The sequence below is a fragment of the Girardinichthys multiradiatus genome, chromosome 6 (assembly GCF_021462225.1).
Source record: "Girardinichthys multiradiatus isolate DD_20200921_A chromosome 6, DD_fGirMul_XY1, whole genome shotgun sequence".
NCBI classification, from domain to species: Eukaryota; Metazoa; Chordata; class Actinopteri; order Cyprinodontiformes; family Goodeidae; genus Girardinichthys; species Girardinichthys multiradiatus.
Window position 1 is genome coordinate 46,416,701 of NC_061799.1, and position 24,786 is coordinate 46,441,486.

Here is a 24,786-nt window from a genome sequence, read left to right on the forward strand (position 1 = left end):
TGCTGAGAGCTGAGGGAATAGATGGCTCCACAGACCATCTGTACTAAACAGAACCCTCGGATTGTTCTGGTTCTCCTCTATTTATGATAAAAAATAAGCTGTTCTAGCTCGGTGAACCATCTTTTTATCCAACAGTAGGATATTTTTCCAGATTCAGTTCAAGTCCTCCAGTGTAGAGCGCCATTTTCTCTCCGGATTTCTAACTGCATGCTTTAGTCTGCAGCTGTGAATGAAACCAGAGAGCCAATCTCCCTGGAATGATGACCTTTTTGTTCCAGGGGGCACCACGCAGTGACGAAGATCAACAAGAACATCTATTTGTGTAAAGGAAGAAATGTAACTGCTGCCCTCTGCTGGTGATTCTGTGATACTGAGGAAATGAACTGTATTCTTTTAAATTTAAAGGGGAGATGTCATAAAAAATCAACTTTTTAGCACTTAAACACTTGTTATTGTCCACCTGGAGTCTGTAGGAGGGCAGAAAAGTTGATTTTAGTCTCTCCAGGTGCTGCAGAGATTTTTTTATATTATGTTTGGGTCATATTTTTCAGTGTTACGTTTTTCCAACTGTTACGTCATAGTATTTGCTGCTGAACAGATAAACAAGGTCATGGACTTCCGGGTAAAAAGTGTTGTGAATCTGCCATTTTTATTTCTTGCTGTGATTTTGTAGACCAAGCTCAAGTATGCTGGAGCTGCAGGTGCTGCAAGTCCAAAATGTTGGGTTGTTGGGTGTATTAACACACACAATTCATTTCACCCTCCCCCAGAATCAGAACCTCTTCAAAACCTGGTCATTTTTTTTTTATTAAAATGTTCCCACATCAGTGGGGAAATTCCTCTTCTGTGTGAAGCTCTTCAAGAAGGAGTTCTTTATGGGGTAAGAACGCTGTCAAAAACAATGTGTATGTAAAGAGGGAAATGTGTGCATATTAGTCAATAGTTGTGCAGAAGTAAAATCCAAAAGAGGTTTTGTATATTTTCTCAATAAGAATACAAAATAAAATGTTACATCTTCAAGAAATTACAAACACAAAGTTCAAGTTTACAGTTGTGGTTTATTCTTTATGAATACAATATGCTATAACAGTTTGTGAATACGATTTATTTTCTATGAGAATACGAATTTACATCAGAGACTTGGTGTCACGTGATCTCAGGCTGGTTAGTGGAGTACAGAGTTAGTCGATTCACGTTGCGCATGCGCTGTCACACTCCTCACCGCCAGAATCAAGAGTATTATAAATAAAGCATTGTTCTTATTTTTATGAAATACAAAACTAAAACATAGAATATAGTTTGTGGAGTTATACAACGATGTACAGTAGGTGGCGTTATGCACCTCTGAATTTGTTGCGAACCGCCAGCAGAAGAGAAGAGGAAGCAGCACTAGTGCCAAAAGAACGGACCAAGAAACTACGGTACAAAGCCAAGTAATGTTAAAAAATTTATATACAGGTCCTTCTCAAAATATTAGCATATTGTGATAAAGTTCATTATTTTCCATAATGTAATGATGAAAATTTAACATTAATATATTTTAGATTCATTGCACACTAACTGAAATATTTCAGGTCTTTTATTGTCTTAATACGGATGATTTTGGCATACAGCTCATGAAAACCCAAAATTCCTATCTCACAAAATTAGCATATTTCATCCGACCAATAAAAGAAAAGTGTTTTTAATACAAAAAACGTCAACCTTCAAATAATCATGTACAGTTATGCACTCAATACTTGGTCGGGAATCCTTTTACAGAAATGACTGCTTCAATGCGGCGTGGCATGGAGGCAATCAGCCTGTGGCACTGCTGAGGTCTTATGGAGGCCCAGGATGCTTCGATAGCGGCCTTTAGCTCATCCAGAGTGTTGGGTCTTGAGTCTCTCAACGTTCTCTTCACAATATCCCACAGATTCTCTATGGGGTTCAGGTCAGGAGAGTTGGCAGGCCAATTGAGCACAGTGATACCATGGTCAGTAAACCATTTACCAGTGGTTTTGGCACTGTGAGCAGGTACCAGGTCGTGCTGAAAAATGAAATCTTCATCTCCATAAAGCTTTTCAGCAGATGGAAGCATGAAGTGCTCCAAAATCTCCTGATAGCTAGCTGCATTGACCCTGCCCTTGATAAAACACAGTGGACCAACACCAGCAGCTGACACGGCACCCCAGACCATCACTGACTGTGGGTACTTGACACTGGACTTCTGGCATTTTGGCATTTCCTTCTCCCCAGTCTTCCTCCAGACTCTGGCACCTTGATTTCTGAATGAAATGCAGAATTTGCTTTCATCCGAAAAAAGTACTTTGGACCACTGAGCAACAGTCCAGTGCTGCTTCTCTGTAGCCCAGGTCAGGCGCTTCTGCCGCTGTTTCTGGTTCAAAAGTGGCTTGACCTGGGGAATGCGGCACCTGTAGCCCATTTCCTGCACACGCCTGTGCACGGTGGCTCTGGATGTTTCTACTCCAGACTCAGTCCACTGCTTCCGCAGGTCCCCCAAGGTCTGGAATCGGCCCTTCTCCACAATCTTCTTCAGGGTCCGGTCACCTCTTCTTGTTGTGCAGCGTTTTCTGCCACACTTTTTCCTTCCCACAGACTTCCCACTGAGGTGCCTTGATACAGCACTCTGGGAACAGCCTATTCGTTCAGAAATGTCTTTCTGTGTCTTACCCTCTTGCTTGAGGGTGTCAATAGTGGCCTTCTGGACAGCAGTCAGGTCGGCAGTCTTACCCATGATTGGGGTTTTGAGTGATGAACCAGGCTGGGAGTTTTAAAGGCCTCAGGAATCTTTTGCAGGTGTTTAGAGTTAACTCGTTGATTCAGATGATTAGGTTCATAGCTCGTTTAGAGACCCTTTTAATGATATGCTAATTTTGTGAGATAGGAATTTTGGGTTTTCATGAGCTGTATGCCAAAATCATCCGTATTAAGACAATAAAAGACCTGAAATATTTCAGTTAGTGTGCAATGAATCTAAAATATATGAATGTTACATTTTCATCATGACATTATGGAAAATAATGAACTTTATCACAATATGCTAATATTTTGAGAAGGACCTGTATATGCTCTTGGTCCGTCATTTACTGGCGGTGAGGAGTGTGACAGCGCATGCGCAACACGAATCGACTAACTCTGTGCTCCACTAACCAGCCTGAGATCACGTGACACCAAGTCGCTGATGTAAATTCGTATTCTCATAGAAAAGAAATCGTATTCACAAACTCTTATAGCATATTGTATTCATAAAGAACACAACTGTAAACTTGAACTTTGTGTTTGTAATTTCTTGAAGATGTAACATTTTATTTTGTATTCTTATTGAGAAAATATACAAAACCTCTTTTGGATTTTACTTCTGCACAACTATTGACTAATATGCACACATTTCCCTCTTTACATACACATTGATTTGACAGCGTTTTTACCCCATAGTTCTTCATCAACACTCTCCAGTATCATGAAGAATTTGTAACATTTTCAGGGCTCAATCATGCTAACACCGGGTGTGAATCCCAGAGATCCACACCTCTCTCCGTGACAACCGTTATCTTCCTGGAGCCGAAGGTCCCACAACTTCCTCTCTGCCAAGAAGCTGGAGGTTTCATCGGTCAACCCGTTTTATGTGAAGGATCCAAAAAGCTTCTTTCAGCATTAGAGACATGGGTCTCAAAATGTTTTCCAGTTATCTGTCCAGAACAAGCTGCGAGGAGCTCTGAGTGGTCACATTCAGTCCAGTGTGTCCTGCTAAAAGCCTGATCTATTTCTAGACAGAATTTGGACTGAAACATGACAACAGAACCAGATCTTTGTGGATATGATAGAAACATGTCCTCCAGATTTCTCTCTGTTTGTACCACACCTGTGAGGTCCTGCTGTGGTGTTTGCAGCAGTTTTACATCTTAAATATTATTAGATCCTAATTTCTGAACCCAGTCGGGCCTTTTCTTTCTGAATTTGCAGACATTTTAGCATCAGTTCAACAAACACGAGAAAGTTTTCATTCTTGATGACTTGCCTGCAGCTGCAGATTTTGTCTTCTAACCTTGATTAAGATGTTTCTCATGAAATGGGTCAGAAACTGGATCTGTTTTTTTCTTCAGGATCAAATGTGGACCATTTACATGTTGAACAGGTTCATCTCATGACCACATCTGCTTCCTCCCAGATTAAAGTCAAAGAGACTCATCATTAATTAGTCCGTTAATGGTTCTTTTGCTCTATTCGACAGGAACAGAGTTTATGGTAGTGATCCAGACTCCTTAGTCCTTTCCTTACATCAGTTGCTGCTTCTGGATTTTAGATCCAGATGCTTGACGGTGATTCTTGAGTTCTGATAAACGGTTCCAGTTTATCAGAACAGGAACCGTTTTTGGATTAAGAAGAGCATTTACATTCAGAAGAACATGTCCTACAGCTGAGACTTTGGAGAACAACTTAGATCTCAGGCTGAACTTAATGTACCTTATTAAGAGTGAGAAGATAAAAAAAAAACCTCCAGCACCTCAAACAAAAATATCTCCAAAGTTTGGTTTGATCTAATAAATCACATGATTTCTCCTGAAGATTCTCTCATACCTGGACTTTCAGTCTGACCAGAAAGGCTTTCTGACTTCCTTCAAGAATAAAATCAGGAACTAATTGTACATAGCTGACTCCTCGATGTGGAGGAGCAGGAGCTCTACTCTGAGCTCCTCCCACATGGTTGAGCTCCTTGCCCCATCTCTAAGGGAGTGCCCGGCTTTATAGCTGCTCCAAAGTTCCACGGCCAGAACGAAAACCATTCCTCTTCAACACCCTGGCATAGGCCTTTCCAGGAAGGCTGTGGATTGTGATCCCTCTGTAGTAGGAAAACACCCTCTGCCAGTCCAGAGGCACTGTCCCCGACCACCACGCAAAGTTGAAGAGGCGTGTCAGGCACGACAGCCCACAACGTCCAGGGACCTGAGGTACTTAGGACGGATCCTAAAGCCTTCCCATCATAGAGCTTTTTAACCACCTCAGCTACTTCCGCCTGGGTGATGAACGAGTCCGACTCAGAGTCCTTCGACTTCGAAGGCCCTCACTATATGCTTGGACATGCCAAGTCTGTCCGGCTTCCTCTTCTGCCAGCGGATCCAACTCACCCTCAGGTGGTAATTGGTGAACAGTTCAGCCCCTTTCTACACCCTAGAGTCCAAGACGTGACCAAAGGTCACAAGATATGACCATAAGGTCAATTGTCTTTGTTGTCATGACACCAAAGACCTCTGGCACCAGGACACCCAAGACCAGAGGTCTTGGGTGTCCTGGTGCCAAGCGTACTGATGAACACCCTTATGCTTAAACATGGTGTGTGGACAATCCGTGACTAGCACAGAAGTCCAATAACAAAATATCACTTGGGTTCAGAATGGGGAGGCCATTGATCCCAATCACATCCTTCCAGGTGTCACTGTATCCCAACATCCCAACATGGGACAACTGAGCTGGGTGGCAACAAGCAAACCCACCTCAGCCCACCACCTCTCCCCGCGGGCCACTCCAGAGTAGAAGAGAGTCCAACTTCTCTCAAGGAGTTAGGTTTCATAGCCCATAGTTTGGGCTCCTTCCCCCACAGCGAGGTGACAGTCCATGTCCATAGAACCAGTTTAAGCATTGAGGGATTGGGCTGTCGAGGCCTTTGCCTTCAACCGCCATCCAATCCTCTTTGCACCGCTCCCTTATGGTTCCCCCTGCAGGTGGTGCACCCGCTGGGGGATGGCCTTGCATGTCTCGTTTGGGCTTGGCCCAGCCAAGTCGCCTGACAAGTAACCTGGTCACCGGGCGCTTGCCAACGAGTCCCAGGCAGAAGCATTTAAGCTCAGGACAACATAGCCTCTGGAATCATCCGAGCACTCAAACACCTCCACCACATTAAGGGGTCTATTCAAGGAGGGGAAAATTAGGAACATCAGGGCTAATTCTTCACCTCCATCGTCTTCCTAATCTTGGTCATCCTTCAGTCTTTCTCAGGACATCAGCATGAAACCTTGTTCAACCTGTGCTGATTACTAATCCATCCCTCGTTGAAGCTTTTCTGAAGAAACCAGCTAAGACTCCTCTCAGCCAAATAAGTACAGGCCGGCTTCTAAATGAGCTTTTCTTTTGACAATCTTAGAAAACGTTTTTTCTGTAACACAACATTTTGTTAAATAAATCAGCAGAACTTGCTTTGGTAAAAGGGTTTAGTGACACCATGATAGCTGCAGACACTGGGGGATGCTCTGTTTTTGTCCTGTTGGACCTTTCAGCAGCCTTTGATTATGTCCATCCACAGACTGCAGAGTTGGTGGAGATCTCTAGAGCTTTTCTTGAGTGGTTTAGATCTTAAGATAAGATAAGATAGACTACATTGATATCACACAGAAATTAACTTCTGACCTTCAAACAAACGCTTCCACTGGTTGTATGAATAACATCACGTCAGACTCTGCTGATATAGTATGTGGAGTACTTCAAGGCTCTGCTGTGGGCCCACTTTTTTTTGTTGCTATATATTCACCCACTTGAACAGATCATAAATCAACCAGTTGTAATATCTCGTATCACTTTTTTCTCATACCGCACACTCTGTGATGCATCTGACCTGATATTGTTTTAGCAAGAAGACTTGACCTTCGAACTAGCACCACTGCTCTTTCTTTGTCTCTGGTAACTATACAGTTTCTGTCAGTGAGTGTAGCTTTTGTGTTTGCTAAAATGAAGAACATTTCCTGAAAAAATAAAGTTTTCATTTTTTCTGCAGGAAAAACTTTTCTTCCACAAAGTCAGTGAACGAATCTCCAAACCGAACATCTTCATCCTCCACAACCGCTGGGACGCCTCGGTGACGGAGCCCGGCTACATCGAACAGGTGTGTGTTTGTGTCAACAGCTGAGCTGAGCAATAACTGAGCGGTAACTGATTCAGATCTTCAGAGCAGGTTTACTTCAGACCTCACTGACCTTTTTTGTCCTGCATTTCATGTTTTCACAAAAACTGCTCCCCCTGCTGTCCAGGTAAGGAAACAACACATGGATCGCTGTGTGAGCTTCCTGTCAGATGAGCTACGGGTGGTTGGACCGGATGAGGCTGCTGGGAGAATCTTCTTTATCTCTGCCAAGGAGGTTCTGAGCTCCAGGACGCAGCGAGCGCAGGGCATGCCTGAGACAGGTGAGACAGGTGAGGGAGAACCAACAGCAGATCTGACCTTCCTGCTGCAGGTTCTACAGCAGTCCCTGAAAAAACTAAAACAAACAAAATAAACAAGTCAGATAAACCCGACTAAGTCCTGAATTTGTTTACAGCGTTAATTTACTTATCAGGGAGGCCGAGGTCTTTGAACGCCATCATTTAACTTAGCAGAACTTTTATGAAAGGTTTCAGGAAAGTGATTGCTTGGAAGAAGTACCTGGAGAGCCGGATCCGGAGTTTAATGTACCTGTTTGTACTGAACCTGAACATCCTGCAGGGGGTGCTCTAGCTGAAGGTTTCCATGACCGGCTGAGAGAGTTCCAGCAGTTTGAGAGGACATTTGAGGTACAGAAATCCAAAAACGCATTCTGAGTTTGAGTCACAACACTATTTGTTGTGGCCCAATGAGCCTGTCATGCTCTGCTTCTGACCCGGTAAACTGAACCTCTGTCTGCAGGAGTTTATCTCTCGTTCGGCGGTCCGGACCAAATTTGAGCAGCACACAGTGAGGGCGTGTCAGATCACAGAAGCCATCAAAGCAGTGATGGACACCATCAACATCGCGTCAGCTGACAGGAAGTGAGCACAGTCAGCTAATTCACTGAGCGTGCTTTGAGTCTGTGTCTCTCTGACCTCTGACCTCTGGCAGGATCTGCTGCCTGGAGGACCGAGAGGAACAGCGCGACCGTCTGGACTTTGTCCGAGGACAGATGAACCGTCTGAGTGACAGCGTTAAGGACCGGATCAGGACTCTGACGGATGATGTTGCTGCCAAGGTAGAAACAGCCTCCCGCAGATTTACTCTTAACCTTATCACTGCTCAGATTAAAGGTTCCGATTCTGGTTTAAAGGTTCAGGTTTACAGGTTCTGTTTCTGACAACTCTGACTGTCCTCTCTTCCATCAGCGTGAGAAGCAGGGTAAACAGGTTGCCAGTCCCTCACACAGAGACATCGGAGCAACAAGCAACACGGTCACTAAAGGGCAAAACATAATCACGCGTACTTGACGTCTGCTGGACATGTCTGCTCACGCAGTGCCACACAAAAACCGCTCGGGAAGAAAAAGTCTCCACATCAAACTGTTTTATATGTGATACACTGCTCCGAGCAGCCGGTTGCGGGTACGCGCAGCGTCACGGCCACTCTGCCTCGTATTGAGAGGTCTATTCCTCTTCTTCGTCCTTAGTCTGGTTTAATGGCCTTTAACAACAATTTCTTTTCTTTTTGTTATTTCAAAGCTAGTTCAGCCTCCCCAATCTTTATATTCTAAAACAGTATTTACAAGTAGTTCAATGTCTAACTGTCCACACAAATGAACCTCCTGGCGCCATGTTTCATTCCTACCAGGAAGTCGTGGTTGTTTTGAAGGATTCTGATTGGCTGACAGAGGTTTTAGCTTTGCAGTGCACTTCCCCCTATGTATTTGGCTCTGTGGCGTATTTGTGCGGGTTCATGTGGGGCGATGCTAGTTTTAATAAAGACCCTGCTACGTGTGTACAAGGCCTCAGTCCAGTTTGACCCATGCAACACTTTAAATCTGGTGTGAAGAGTTTGGTACCAGTTTATGTTCTGTATTGTAATCATCTTTATCATCACCCGAAGGTGCTGGGTCAGTGTTTCCAGGGTAACTTTGGGTGGGTGTCTTTGTGCTCAGGTGGCCTCGGCGCTGTTGGATCAGATCCATTCTCTTCCTGTTCTGGTGGAGGAGTTCAGAGCCGACTTCAACCCGACACAAGAAACTCTGCAGCTCTACAAAGCTGTGAGTGCTGAGCTCCAACACCCAGGAACATCTAATCCTGATGAACCAGAGGAGGCTGCAGTTCCTGACCTCTTCATGTGTTCAGTAAAGTTCTGGATTCTTGGACCAGTCAGGAACACATCTGACAGGATCAGTCCAGATAGTGTAATGAAGACAATCCTTGCACCCAAGTGGCTTTGGTCTTCTTTTGGACCTGCATGGTTTTTAAAATGTAAACTTTAGTAAGGATTTTTTTCATTGTCTCAGAATAAAATCCACGACTGATAATAAATGTTGCCTAAGTCAATCCAGCAGGGGGCGCTCTCTATGTAAATTCTGTATTCATTATTTGTTGCACTTCAGCCTATTTTATGATCTCCTAACTGAGTTCCCTGAGCCTGAAGCCCTGAATCTAAACGTATCAGATCATCTCCTCCTTCTGTGTTGGAGCTTAACCTGCACGACCAATATTGGAGCGATTTCAACTAAAACCATAAACCGATCCAATCTGTCTGGTTCTGTCCTGATGTTGAGAAGGAATGAAACTTGCAGAACATATTCCCATAAACAGGCCCAGATCCCTACAGATATCTTCTTCCTGCTAATTAAAGTGAGCTTTGATGAAACCACATCATTATGAACCACTTCGGTCTTTCCTGTTGGATCTGACACATTAAAGCAGAACCCATCCGTAATTACACCACATCCATAAACAGAACTTTTTCTAAGCCTGACTATGTCTGGTGTTCCTGCAGAAGCTGGTGCAGCACGTGGAGGAGAGGCTTGTTGGCTGTTTGGCTCAACACTGTTCCATCAGCGTCCTCAGAGACATCCAAGAAACCCAGAGACTCATGATTGGTACTGACCCGTCCTGTTTCTGCATTACTAATCCTCCGAGAGGCTGTCCCTCTGACTCTGATGTCTGTCCTCAGACAGCGTCCGTCCTCTGGTGTCTCTCTCTGTCCAGCAACAGCTTTCTGCTCCATCCTCCTTCTTCGAGATGACCTATGACCTTACCCTGCCTGCTCTCTGTGCAGACTTCAGGGAGAACATTGACTTCCAGTTCTCTTTGGGATGGACTGCCCTCGTCACCCGCTTCATTGGAGCCACCAACGCCAAGCGGGCATTGAGTGGTGGCGAGCGTGGCCTGAAGGTGAGCTCATATTCAGGAAGTGAGAGCTTTTGTTGGTGCAACCAGCTGAAAACATGCTGCTCTATCTGCAGGAAGGACCCTTCTTTAAGAATGAGGCGATGGTTACCATAGCAACAGGCTTGGTGTCTGTCACCTCCAGGACATCCATGGCGGTGCTCGTGATCGGAGGCGTGGTAAGTCCACAAACCAGCAGATCAAAGCAGGAACACTGATTAATCTGGATAACAGCAGTCGGTTCAAGATCTACAGAACCCGACTCAGAAGATTTAGAACCTTCCAGAGAAGATGGATGGTTCTTCTCCTGGTTCTTGGTGGCGTGTGAGGTGAGATATTACTTCAGTTAGAAAAAATATCTGCTGCACTTCAACACAGCACTGCAAGAAAAACACCAGCACAAGTAAGGCACATGTGCTGGTGTGTCTCAGGTGTGTCTCAGGTGTGTATAGCTGAGCTTCAGGAGTCTTTATGTTCTCAGGTGTGTTTCAGGTATGTCAGGTTGGTTTGTCCTGGCTGATTTTGATGTGCGTCTTTCAGCAGTCTTTCCAGTCTCTCAGGGGGAGTTGTGTTTCTGCAGGTGTGGCGTTCTGTGGGCTGGCGTGTCATCGCCCTCTCCATCTCCCTGTATGGTCTTCTCTACCTGTACGAGAGACTTACCTGGACTGATGCCAGCAAGGAGCGAGCTCTGAAGCAGCAGTTCATGGAGTACGCCGCTTACTGCCTCAGAGCCGTCGTGCCCGTCACCAGCTCCGCCTGCAGCCAGCAGGTGTACAAGTAAGCCCCGCCCCCACTGACTGGACACCTGACAATGTTTCTGTTTGTGGTTATGTTGGTTTTTTTGTGTTTGAGGGAGCTGACTTCGACCTTCGAACGTTTGACGCAGAGAGTGGACCTGAGCGAAGCCGAGCTGGAAGGAAGCATCCGGCAGCTGACCTTCAGAATCCAGAAACTGGAGAACATCCAGAGGAAGTCCAAGGCTTTTAGGTGAGAGCTCGGAGCTGCTGAGAGGAACTGATGTGTCAGCTGGGTGGGTGCTAATCCACCTGCAGAAGAGGTGGACTGTTCTGCAGAACTAGGGGGTTCTGGGGACTAAACCAAAAGGATAAATAAAAGACATATTTTAATGGAATATTAATGTTCATTTTGCTGACTTGTATCAATATCTGTTGTGTGAGGAGGTCTGATATTGTGAGGTGGCGAACTTTTGGCTGCTCTCCAGAGGAACATTAGTGTTTTCTTGGAGATACTCAGGACTACGAGCTGGACTGTTGAGTTTTCAGTTCATATTCAGTTCTTCCAGATTGACGAGTAAACAGATGTTGTGTCTAAGGAGGCTGCTTATTTCTTTCTGCAGGTTTTGTAGTGGTGGACAGAGCCAGACTGCATGGAGGTGGTCATTGCTGGTGTTAAATTCTGATCTGATCCAGTCAGTCCCATGTTGTTCATGTGGTGCTGTGTGAGGCGTGTTCTGTAGATGGTTTTGTATGCCCTGTATATTAGTGTTGTTGGACATAGTAAAACTGACTTTCTGTGTGGACGTTTGGGTCTGTTTCCCATTTGTTGATGAGAGTGTGAGGTGCATCGCTGTATCACTCCATTGTCACGCAGATGACACTCAACTTTATATCCAAATGGACTCCAACCCATCATCCACAGCACCAGCACTGTCCACGCTCTGCCAGGAAGAGATAAGCATGGATGAACCACAACATCCTGCATAGGAACAACTCCAACACTGGAGCAACTTTAATTGGCACTCCCCATTAGAGGGTGACGACCCAGGAGTGGATTTTCTCTCCTGTCCCGTCCCGCTCCCATTTAGAACGACTCCCACTCCTGTGACTCTTCCAGTTTTGTTTTCTTCATTTAGTCTTTTGGAAATTTCTCCGAAGGACCAGTTAGGTCCCTGTTTTTAGTCGTAGTAAAGGACAGTTAAAGTAAAAAGAATAATAATGAAGAAATAATAAAATATCAAACAAGGAAACAGACCATGTCTTGTTTTCCTTGTATCTTTAGAAACAATAAATGTACCATTATATCATGAAATGGACTATTATGCAATTAAATGTGCCACTGAATAATTAAGTATAATTTTAAAGACGACATGACGTAATTAGTGGTACACTTAATATTTAATGATGTATTAAATAAATTGTACATTTAATGGTACATTTCTTTCTATTTCTCAACATATTTATTTAATATCTTCTCTTGATGAAGCCTTTCTATACGGAGTCCGTGAGGGGACAAGGGGGAATTTTTCTCTTTTGCGTTATCTCGCAATACTTTGTGGGAGACCTGTTTTTGAGATTTATTGAGTTTTATTTTGAAATCAGCCTTAAATAAAAGGATCTTCAAATCAGATTAAAAGACAGTTTTTATCCACAAGCTGTCAAACAAACTACTGAACAATAAAACTGCACGAAACCACATCTGTGACACTTTATTTCCTTATTACTGCTGCATGATGGGTACTTTTTCATTGTACACCATTAGTGTTTTAGTTTTTATCGTGATTTGAACGGTTCTTCTTATCCTAAACATTTAATCACATTGTTTACAGCGTGTTAACCTGCATATGACAAATAAATCATATCAATAACATATCAGTGTTTGTTTTATGAGCAGTTTATCATCTGTGCTGCTGTTAAAAAATGCACAGTTTTCTCAAGATGATTAACAACTTTTGCTAGCGAACGTAAAAGAAAAAAATCCCCCCATGTCCTCTCCCGGGCTCCGTACCTTTCCCCTCTACTTTTTTATTTTAAACTTTATTTAAACAAAGTAGCACAAACAAGTGAGGCAATTACAACAACAACAGTTCACTTCTGTATAGGGCATAGTACAGGCAGATTATGAAATGGAAAAACAAAGTGTTATTAATAAGAGAGAAAATATATATATTTATATATATTAATAATAATGAAACAATAACTAAAATAGCAACAAGGGGATTGATATGTTAGGATTGATATACATCGGTGGGCAGTTCCATTAATATTTCAGTCAGGTATTCATATGATTCAATATATTTTAGAGATTTCAAATATAACTGGAATTCAGATAAAAAGATATTAAAAACTGGGGATGATCTCAGCACTCTTTGTTTATGAATAAAGAATTTTGCCAAGTAAAATATTAGGTTACAGCAGAGTTTTATTGTTTTATTTTTTAATAACACTCCAAAAGTTACCATCTCTCTAGAAATAGAATCAGGAAGTGTAATTTTTGATTTGATCCACCTTTCTAAGCAATTCCTAAATATTTTGGTTTGATTGCATTCATAGAAGATATGGTCAATCGTTTCTATATCATTTTCACAGAATGAACATTTATTGTCATTCATATTAAAGCGATTCCTTAGTAGCTCTTTTGAGGGATAGATTGCGTTTAAAATTTTAAAGTGTGTTTCTTTAGCTTTTGGTTGTATGGGGAGTTTTAAATAAAGAGTTCTTAACCTTTCAATTGATTTTTTTTCAAACTTGCAAAGAATGTTATTTTTATTTATTTTCCCAGGGAATAAATATTCATTTAGACAGTTTCTAATTATGTGGTTATTCAATTTTGGGTCAGTGAACGATATTCCATTAATAGATAATTTGGGTAATTGTGTAGTCATCGGACTATATGTTATTAAATTTATTATCTGATTAATAAATTGTTTTGGTAAGGCTTTAAATAATCTGGTAAATTCAGCTTTTGGGGGAAGGAATTGATATTTTGTGCAGAATTGTTCGTAATTTAACATGCAACCATTAGCATCCATTAAGTGTATAATAGACCAAATATTCTTCTCCATCCAATCTTTATAAAATAAGGATTTATTGCGATGTAGTATGAATCTGTTATTCCATATGATAGAGGAGTGTGGCGAGTAGTTATGTACATAGAGCTTTTTCCAATAAAGAAACACTTGTTTATTGAACTCTGATAGTTTAATGGGCAATTTATGAATATTGAAATCAGCTAGAAGTACAAGTTTTAGACCACCTATTTTGTTAAATACATAATTAGGAACACAATACTAAAATAACTGAGAATTTTTAATCCAGGATTTCAGCCAATTAATTTTAAGGGTTCCATTAAGACAATCAAAGTCAATTACCTTCAGACCGCCATCTTTGATTTCTTTGACCATATGACTTTTCCGTAGGTAACGTGGCCGGTTTCTCCAAATAAAGTTCATGTTCATTTGGTTAATGGTCTTAGTTAAGCTATTTGGGACAGCAGTGCTATAAGTTGAATAAATTAATCTTGACAAACTTTCCATTTTGGATAAGTAAATACATCCTAAAATAGAAAGTTCTTGTTGGAGCCATCAGTTAAGTTTGGATTTGCAATCTTTAATCTTGTTTTCAATTGTTAAGGTTGATTCTTGATTTTTAGTTATAACAGTTCCCAAGTATTTAATTTCAGATTTAATTGGGATGCTAGATATTACTTTTAGGGGAGTGTCATGAATGGCTATAAGCTCACATTTTTTAAGATTTAGCATTAGTCCTGAAGCCTCTGAAAAAAGTTTAATTTTATTTTATTTTATGGTGGTGTTATCTGCTAACTGGCTAATGATTAATTCTGTACCAAAAATGTCTAATTTCTCAATGTCTACACAGTTTTTAAGATAGATTGCTGACATTTCTCCAACTAAATTAAAGAGATATGGGGAAATGGGACACCCTTGAGGAATTCCAACATTAATATTAAATCTAGCTGTAGTGCACCTAGGTAGTATTACACAACTATTAATGTTTTGATATAGACCTCTAATTAAGTTAATAAAATTGGCTCCAAAACCTAAATGTTCAAGAACTGAGAATAAGAATTGGTGTTCCACCGAGTCAAAGGCTTTATAGAAGTCAAGGAAAAGAATAAAACCATCATCTTTTATCATGTCCCTATATTCAATCAGGTCCTTCACCAGTCTAATATTGTTATGGATTGACCTTCCTTTTAAGAAGCCAGACTGTGATTCTGCAATAATGTCTGAGATTCCGGTTTGGAGACGCATGGTAAAAATGTATGTTAGTAATTTATAATCTGAATTTCTGAGTGTAATAGCTCTTCTATTCTCAATAATTCTAGGGTCCTTGTCTGGTTTGGGGATACATATAATAATTCCTTGATTTATTGTAGTAGGTATAGTATGATTTTTAAAGATTTCTGTAAAAACTTGGTGCAGTAATGGTTTAGATTATTATAACCATATATATTTAACAAAATAAGTATTACGTTATCCAAACAGACAGTGAGGAATAACCAGTGACCATTTTCATCCATTTTACTTGAAATTATCTGACCTTGGAAGTTTTTTAGAAGAACAGCGACCCCTGCTGATCTTGAAGAACCATGACAAAAATAAGCTTCATCTCCCCATTGTTTAGACCAAAAGATGCTATCTTCATGTTTTGAATAAGTTTCCTGTAAGAATATTATATTTGCATCCTTTTAGTCAAACCTTTCCCCTCTACTGTGGCAAAGACTCTTAAATCTTTAGTGCAGCAGTTTTGTTGGTCAGATGAGACTTGATACATGATGGTACTTTTGGTTTGATGAATGAAGAGAAGCAGGACTGATTTAATCCAGAATCTGTCTTACAAGTGTCCCTTAATCTCTGGTGAACTTGATTACAACTAAATACGTTTTACAAGCAGCAGACTGCGTGTTAACATCAACTCTCCTGAACTTCGGTAATATTTGTGACTTTCCTGTCAGCTCTACGAGTTTAATAGATAAGTCCTTATTTCTGACTTTACGTTACAAATATAATTTTACCACGTCCAGTTCTCCACCTGCGTTTGTTCCCTCCATCCTGAACGCAGGTGGAAAACATCGATCAGAAGCTCTGTTGGCTTGTGGGTCGTGTAGTTCGTTTGACTCACATTATAGTATAGGTTTCTTGGAAAAAAACTACACAATGGCGGCGTCGATCCAAGTTTTTTTTAAATTAAAGTTTATAACAAAGTCTCAGTTTTACATTTCCAAAGACAATTGATCCTAGTTTATTTCCCTCCTATTGGTTAGCTCCCGATCCCGTCTGCTCCAGTTCAGTTTGTGTTCCAGAGGGAACACAAGGTGCCAGGTTCGTATCCCACAGATTACCACTCTGGGTCCCTGAGCAAGAACCCATCTCAGCCCCAGAATGCTCCCCGGGCGCCGCACAATGGCAGCCCATTGCTTCCTGTAAGGGATGGGTTAAATGCAGAGGACAAATTTTGTTGTAATGTACATGTGCAATGACCAATAAAGATGATTATTATTATTTTTATCCTGTACCGTCCCAATCACGTGATCTTTACTGATGCTGTCTCCCGTCCCACGGGATTCCCGCGGGATTCCCGAAAAAATGTCAGCCTCTAGTCCCTATCAGTGCCACTCCCTCATAACCACCATCTCATTCTCTGGTCAAGACATCCCACTCTCCCCTTCTGTCAGCAACCTTGATGTCCAGCTTGACCCCCACCTCACTTTCAATTCCCACGTTGATCACTTCGGCAAGATCTCATTCTTTCACCTCAAACGTATTGCAAGCCTCCGTCCATCACTCCTGATTCTCAAAGAAGTGTCCATGCCTTCATCTCCTCCAGGCTGGACTCTAGCGTCATTCTTCCTGATATCTCCAACAAAAATCTCCAAAAATTCAATGTATTCAGAACAGTACTGTCAGAAGCCCTTCCTGTCTCTAACCACATCCAATAGAAGACCTGCCTCCTGACCTATCAGTATCCCTGAAACGCCTCAGCCTAAAGAACTGCTTACTCCATTTAACTTCATCACAACTCCAAATCGCAAGGACCAAACCAACTTCTATGAGAGACCGGACCTTCTGCACAGCTGCACCTCACCTGGGGAATGTTCTTCCAGAACACCTCAGGGCACCACAGACTCTCGAGTCCTTCACAAAAGACCCTAAAATAACTTTATTTTATTCATTTCTGATTTTTATTCTTTTTATTTAAATTCTAATTAGTTTTATTGTTTTTTTAACACATATTTTTATTTGTAGACAGTAGAACATTAAACTGATGTAAAGTGCATTTTTAATAAAATTTATTATAATTATTATTATAATTATTATTATTAGAGGATATGAGTTTATACAGATGTTTTTTTGGATTGTGCTGCTTGTCCTACAATGAGATTTTGATACTTGATGAACCATTTTAGGGGGACTTGTTGGAGAAGTTGTTTCCTGTCAGTGTTGTACGTGTCGATGGGCTGTTGGAATATTAGTAGGTTGTTCTGGTCACATCTGTGGTGCCGCTGAAGATTGATCAATGTGGGTAATTCAGTTGTACTCTTCTTATTTGAATGGTCTTCCATCAAGCTGTCAGAGCTTTTGAAGCAGTTGATGTCCAGTTGTCTCACTGATGGATGGTAGATCTTTGATTAATCAGATTTTTGATGTCCAGCCATGGATAACTGGTTGGCTGAGAAGAGCGTCCTATAATTGAAGGTGGTACTGTCATGTCATCCATCACTTTAAGTCATCTTGTATTGTTTTCAATAGAGGAGTAAAATTAAGGTGAAGGCACTCTGACAGTTTGGCAGAGAGTTGTATGCCTCGGTACGTGATGGTGCTGGTACTGGGTACTAGGTGGGGGTTCTGTGATGGGCAGTGTCAGATTGGTCGAGCAACCATAGAGGTGGGTGATCAATTCCCTGAGGTACTACCTTCTAGGATGTCACTTCTACTTGGAAACTGACCATCGGGCCTTGCAATGGCTCAAGAGGATGAAGGACTCAAACACTCGTCTCATAGGGTGGTCCCTGTCCCTCCCACCATATGACTTTATAATTCAGTATTGTTCAGGAAAGACCAACCTGGGGTACATGAAACCAGGTACATGAAAACTGAGGTACTGTATTCTTGAGTGAAAGGGGGAGATGCAACAGTGAGCCACTGTTCCACTTATATGGTAGATCCATAACTGTTTGTTAGTAAAAACACATATGCACAGCACAGCTAAATAATAATACGGCAACTAGTTTTCATTGAGTTTGTTTGCTTGGAAAGTGTGTCTGGATGTGTCATCCACTGAGTTGGAGGGCCTCATCTCGGCATTCCCTCCTGTAAAAGGTGAACAGACAATAATGTTTATTTATCTTTAAGAATTTCAATAGATAATTGATTTCAACTGCAATAATATACAAAACTGTCTTAAGTAACTACAATAATGAAAGCTTTTTTGGATAAATACTTACCTCTGCCATTTTGCACCTCCCAGCAGGTGTGCGCAGACAAAACATTCCCCAGGGGTTGGCATACAGTTTATTAGTTCTGGGATGGTACCAGTGGATTAAGAGGAGGTGGTCTAGCAAGATTATGCTTTATGTGTTGTTCTCGGTATAATTATATGAATGAAATTAAAGTATTTTTAGTTTGTAAATAATATATTGTTTTGTTTGGTCCTTATTTAATGTAAATATTGTCATGGTGTTATCGATCTTCATTGGTACCAGTCCTAGAGATGGTTTCTTCCAGTCTAGATTCATTTGTATTTACGTAGTCTGCCATCCATTGTTTGCTGTAGGTGTTTCTGTTTGGTTTGTACGACGGAGTTTTAGGGCCAGGCTAAGTTGGAATTTTTATGGCAACTCTTACAAAAGCGCAGTCTTTCATGCATTAAAATGAGGAATGTTAAGCATCTTGTGAAGTTATAGTTTAGTATCGGTTTCACAAATAAATTATTACCAGTATCTGGACTTTGAAATTATTGTGCATACAACTGTCTGTTTTTGACAATCGAACCACACGGACTTAGAAGAAATTGCTTGTTTTGTGAATGAGGAGCTCTCATTACTTAATTCTCGTAATATTACAACTTTATTCTCATAATGTTATGATTTTATTGTCATAATTAAAAAAAAGTCTCTTAGCCTGGCTCTAATACTCCGTTGTAGGCTTGTAACACGTCTGGCAGCAAAATAAAAAGAAGCTTCCATGGATCATTTTGGCCTTTATTGCTGCAGTTTGGGTCCCACCTCCATGGCCGCTCGACCAATCTGACAAGCATGTAACAGGTGGAGGATCTGTGATGGTGGTAGGTAGAGGATCTGTGATGGTGGTAGGTAGGTGGAGGATCTGTGATGTGTGGTAGGTAGGTGGAGGATCTGTGATGGTGGTAGGTAGGTGGAGGATCTGTGATGGTGGTAGGTAGGTGGAGGATCTGTGATGGTGGTAGGTGGAGGATCTGTGATGGTGGTAGGTAGGTGGAGGATCTGTGATGGTGGTAGGTAGGTGGAGGATCTGTGATGGTGGTAGGTAGGTGGAGGATCTGTGATGGTGGTAGGTAGGTGGAGGATCTGTGATGGTGGTAGGTAGGTGGAGGGTCTGTGATGGTGGTAGGTAGGTGGAGGATCTGTGATGGTGGTAGGTAGGTGGAGGGTCTGTGATGGTGGTAGGTAGGTGGAGGATCTGTGATGGTGGTAGGTAGGTGGAGGATCTGTGATGGTGGTAGGTAGGTGGAGGATCTGGTGGTAGGTAGGTGGAGGATCTGTGATGGTGGTAGGTAGGTGGAGGATCTGTGATGGTGGTAGGTAGGTGGAGGATCTGTGATGGTGGTAGGTAGGTGGAGGATCTGTGATGGTGGTAGGTAGGTGGAGGATCTGTGATGGTGGTAGGTAGGTGGAGGATCTGGTGGTAGGTAGGTGTAGGGTCTGTGATGGTGGTAGGTAGGTGGAGGATCTGTGATGGTGGTAGGTAGGTGGAGGATCTGTGATGGTGGTAGGTAGGTGGAGGATCTGTGATGGTGGTAGGTAGGTGGAGGATCTGTGATGGTGGTAGGTAGGTGGAGGATCTGTGATGGTGGTAGGTAGGTGGAGGGTCTGTGATGGTGGTAGGTAGGTGGAGGATCTGTGATGGTGGTAGGTAGGTGGAGGATCTGTGATGGTGGTAGGTAGGTGGAGGATCTGTGATGGTGGTAGGTAGGTGGAGGATCTGGTGGTAGGTAGGTATAGGGTCTGTGATGGTGGTAGGTAGGTGGAGGATCTGTGATGGTGGTAGGTAGGTGGAGGATCTGTGATGGTGGTAGGTAGGTGGAGGGTCTGGTGGTAGGTAGGTGGAGGGTCTGTGATGGTGGTAGGTAGGTGGAGGATCTGTGATGGTGGTAGGTAGGTGGAGGATCTGTGATGTGTGGTAGGTAGGTGGAGGATCTGTGATGGTGGTAGGTAGGTGGAGGATCTGTGATGGTGGTAGGTAGGTGGAGGATCTGTGATGGTGGTAGGTAGGTGGAGGATCTGTGATGGTGGTAGGTAGGTGGAGGATCTGTGATGGTGGTAGGTAGGTGGAGGATCTGGTGGTAGGTAGGTGGAGGGTCTGTGATGGTGGTAGGTAGGTGGAGGATCTGGTGGTAGGTAGGTGGAGGATCTGTGATGGTGGTAGGTAGGTGGAGGATCTGTGATGGTGGTAGGTAGGTGGAGGATCTGGTGGTAGGTAGGTGGAGGGTCTGTGATGGTGGTAGGTAGGTGGAGGATCTGTGATGGTGGTAGGTAGGTGGAGGATCTGTGATGGTGGTAGGTAGGTGGAGGATCTGTGATGGTGGTAGGTAGGTGGAGGATCTGTGATGGTGGTAGGTAGGTGGAGGATCTGTGATGGTGGTAGGTAGGTGGAGGGTCTGTGATGGTGGTAGGTAGGTGGAGGATCTGTGATGGTGGTAGGTAGGTGGAGGATCTGTGATGGTGGTAGGTAGGTGGAGGATCTGTGATGGTGGTAGGTAGGTGGAGGGTCTGTGATGGTGGTAGGTAGGTGGAGGATCTGTGATGGTGGTAGGTAGGTGGAGGATCTGTGATGGTGGTAGGTAGGTGGAGGATCTGTGATGGTGGTAGGTAGGTGGAGGATCTGTGATGGTGGTAGGTAGGTGGAGGATCTGTGATGTGTAAATATGGACATCTCCATTTATGGTTAAAGAAGTGGATTCATTCACATTTATTGTACAGTCAGATATGTTGGAGAATATATTATTAACTGGGATAAGTTCTTTTACTGGTTTGTTTGGGTTCTGTAGAGCAAGGAGTGCCTCATCTGCGTATAAACTGATCTGGTTCTGAATGTTCTGCTGCTAATGGCTCATTGAGGAGTGAATAGTAATCCTTGTGTAGAGACTCTATTAAGTGAGCAACTTGTTGAGATGAAGTTGTTTGTTATATCTGCTGGTTTATTGTAGAATGTTCTGATCCGTTGAATAAATTCCACCCAGAACCAAATTTTCCTGTGTTTTAATTGTCTACCTTGCTGAAGGCTTTTTCTGGATCTAGTGGGAGGATGGTTGTTTTATGGGAACCTTGGAGAGATAAATGTATGAGGTTAAAAAGCTGATGTCTAGTATTTGATGAGTGTCTGAATCCGGTTCAGTCCGGGTCAGTAAATAAAGAGATGACCGATCCAATGTGGGTTGTTGAGGTTCTGCTGATTATTTTGACGTCTGTGTTAATGGACCGTATCTGAAGCCGTGGGTCTTTGTTTTGTTTTGAGTAGTTCTGAAATCAGAGCTGTGTTCACATGGTGCCAAATTCACCGGTTGTTTTTCATTTCTGCCATTTTGACAAAACGTGGTGATATTAAAAGTGTTCAGGGGCGTCCATCTAATCCAGGGCCTCTCGATATTCTGTGGATGGACGTGGGGCGTCTCAGATGTCCGCTGGTTGCTTTGGTAAAGATGTTCGTGTGATGTTATCCAGAAAATGATCTAGATGCTTCAAATCATTTTCCATGCTGCTTTTATATAATTCATAGTAGGAATATGTAGAGGTGTTATTGATGGTTTGTGATGTTTCCTGTCGAGGCTCTGCAGGATTTAACGATGCTGCCATGTTGTTTTCTTCCAGTAATTGTTCTGTGGGACTAGACGCATAGGAATGATGGAGTTTTCTCATTCTGCTTTGTTTTTCTTTCAGAATGAAGAGGATTTGATTATTTTCCTTTTTGTCCTGCTTTGGCTGTTTCCTAGATGAAAGCTGGTGATGGAGTTGCTCTGTCATCTGTTTCCATGAGTAAGGCCCTTCTAATGTGTTTGCAGGAACCGAGCGACAGAGCTGGAGGCTCAGCTGGAGGCCTTCTCTGCTCACTATCTGCAGGCAGACTGAAGGAGAAGAAGATGTACTGCGTTCAGGCGCCTTCAGGTCATCAGAGAAGGGTCTGAAAGCAGCAGCAGTTTGGATCCAATCTTCAGAGTCCCTCTCAGAACCAGAATCAGATGTTTATCAGCTGAAGGTTTAGAACATAAAGGTCAGTGTATGACCAAGGCTCAATGGGATGAAACAGTTTCTGCTGAGGATTTCTGGTGCTGGTTCTGGGTTCTACATCCAGTCGTTGTGTTGCCGAGACAGATGATAGAAGATCAGCTTGTGCTGAGGACTCCTGGTTCATCATACATCTGTTTAACTGATGGGTTCTGATCACTTTAGTAGAAAATAACAGTTTTGGATCAGACACTATGTCGGTGACTCTGTTTCTGGAAGGGTTTGAGCCCAAATGATAATCTCACCTGAGGTCCCTGGTCGGGATCATGAGACCTCAGGGTAAAAGTTCATACAGTTGTCTCTCTCTCCTGATCCAATCTTTGTTTGTTCCTGTTTTCTTTCCTGTAATCTTAAAGTGGTCTGGACTGACAGTTCTCCAGACCTCCTTAAGGTCTATTTTCTTTGGACCTTGGATTCTTGTTCACTCAGTTTCAGTTTTTTCAATTCAATTCAATTCAGTTTTATTTATATAGTGCCAATTCACAACAGATGTCATCTCAAGGCACTTCACAAAGGGTTGGAATGGTGCGGGGTTGTTGGGGAGGTTAGAATAAACTACTGAGAGTTAGAGTTCGCCATTTTAGAATGGGAAGGAGGGAGGAAGGCAAAGGTAAAAATAATTGGAGAGTGTTGTTTCCTTTTGCATTGTGTGAAAGGTGGGTAACTTTAAAATGGGCTAAGTCAATTGAATCGAACATGTAGATTTCAAGTCAGGTACAAATATTCCAATTAATCGTAATCATTGAACAGTTCAGTCAGATTCAGTTATTTATTCAAATTGGATAAAACGTTTTTCTATCTAAGGAAACCCAGCAGATTACATCCAGTCAGAGACTTGCAGCATTCACTCCTCCTGGATGAGCATGTAGAGACAGTGGACAGTCACTGGCGTTGACTTTGCAGCAATCCCTCATACTGAGCATGCATGTAGCGACAGTGGAGAGGAAAAACTCCCTTTTAACAGGAAGAAACCTCCAGCAGAACCAGAACCAGGCTCAGTGTGAGCGGCCATCTGCCACGACCGACTGGAGGTTAGAGAGAACAGATCAGAGACACAAAAAGAACAAAGAAGCACTGATCCAGGAGTACTTTCTATGGGAAGGAAAAGTAAATGTTAATGGATGTAGCTCCTTTAGTTGTTTCATCTAGAAAGAAAGAACAGATAAACTCTGAGCCAGTTTTCAAGGTTAGAGTCTGAAAGAGAGAACATAGAGTTAGTCACAGTAAAAGCTCAGTCAGTAGCCATGTCTAGGAGAGAGAAAGGGTTAAACACTGAAAGACAGGATCATGTGGATCATCTGTAGAAGGTGAGCATTAAGTTGTTGCCAGCAGAAGCTTGGACGATGCCCCTCTCCAGAAAGGTGTCACAGGTAGACACAGAGTCAGGCCAGGTGTAGCTTCTAGGAAGATAACAGAGGACATAAAAATGTGTATATGTTTCGTTATGTTTACGTCTATCTGTCAATACATTTATCTCTCTATCCATCTATGGGTATCAGTAAAATGATGATATATCAGCTTAAATAATGAGAGCACACTAGCTCAAAAAAGCGGGTCAACTTCGCCAAAATACGAAGATTGAGCTTTTCCGGTGGTGGCCGTTGTTTCCTTGTGGCGCGAGCACAGCGCGTCGGTTACGAGCTCGAAACTAGCACGCGCGTTTCTTGCCACCTAGGCGGCACAGATTCAGTCCCTCTACCTGATCAGATAAAATCTGAGTAACCTAAACATGTGGAGAAGAGGTCTCATGCCTACAACTTCTCTCCAGCAGATGCACCGTAAGTCATGTCTTCAAGAAACAGCAAAGTCTTGACCCAGGACCTGAAACCTCTCAGGGCGAGTCTTTGGGAATCAGATTATCAGACAGAAAAAGAGCATGAAGCTGCCTGGGGGAGAAACCTGGAGCAAAAAATGGAGAATGAAGACTTTTGCACAATGATGCTTATAACAAGAAATATTCACGATTGATTCTTGAAACACAGTTGATTAATTAAATCCGTCTGTGCTCATTTGACCAGCAGGGGGCAGACTGTGGACTGACTTGGTAAAGCTGAGGAAGTTCTTCTGTGCTTTTGGTTCTGGTCACTGATCTGAGAACTGTTCCCCAGGATCTAGAAGTGAATCGTCACCTCCTGCTCATTATTGATCATGGTTCAGTCATCAGGCAGGAAGTTGAAATAAAGATGGCTGCCATTATGGCTGCTGTGTTTCTGCTCCACAGCAAGACCTTGTTCTCCAGTCTCTGCAGCTTCAGTTCATATTACTGTTAGATCCTTGTGCAGAGTGGTGACCACATGTAGATTCATTCATCCATCCGAGAGCTTCAGTAGCTTCACTTCACTGTATTCTTCTTGTGTGTCTTTGATGGGTTAGTTGTGAACAAGAACAAACCAGATGAATAAATAATAATATGGAACAAGAAGACTTACAGTTCAATTCCGTTTATTTCTTTAGCTCCAATTC

The 24,786-nt window shown here is 42.5% G+C and overlaps 1 protein-coding gene and 1 long non-coding RNA gene across 2 annotated transcripts in view; both read left to right on the top strand.

Moving 5' to 3' along the window:
* mfn1a (mitofusin 1a) overlaps positions 1–22,851 on the top strand; it is a 31,206-nt gene extending 8,355 nt beyond the window's left edge. The window contains 12 exon segments of the mRNA XM_047367082.1: positions 6,770–6,877; positions 7,023–7,176; positions 7,475–7,542; positions 7,655–7,776; positions 7,847–7,973; positions 8,853–8,957; positions 9,692–9,794; positions 9,869–10,114; positions 10,117–10,262; positions 10,664–10,860; positions 10,936–11,070; positions 22,101–22,851. Coding sequence (XP_047223038.1) covers positions 6,770–6,877; positions 7,023–7,176; positions 7,475–7,542; positions 7,655–7,776; positions 7,847–7,973; positions 8,853–8,957; positions 9,692–9,794; positions 9,869–10,114; positions 10,117–10,262; positions 10,664–10,860; positions 10,936–11,070; positions 22,101–22,167 — 1,578 coding nt within the window. The 3' untranslated portion in view covers positions 22,168–22,851.
* A 758-nt stretch (positions 22,852–23,609) lies between these two features.
* LOC124869357 lies at positions 23,610–24,745 on the top strand. Its single transcript, XR_007038566.1, has 2 exons — positions 23,610–24,101; positions 24,345–24,745. It is a non-coding gene; the product is annotated as an uncharacterized LOC124869357 (long non-coding RNA).
* The last annotated feature ends 41 nt before the right edge of the window (positions 24,746–24,786 follow it).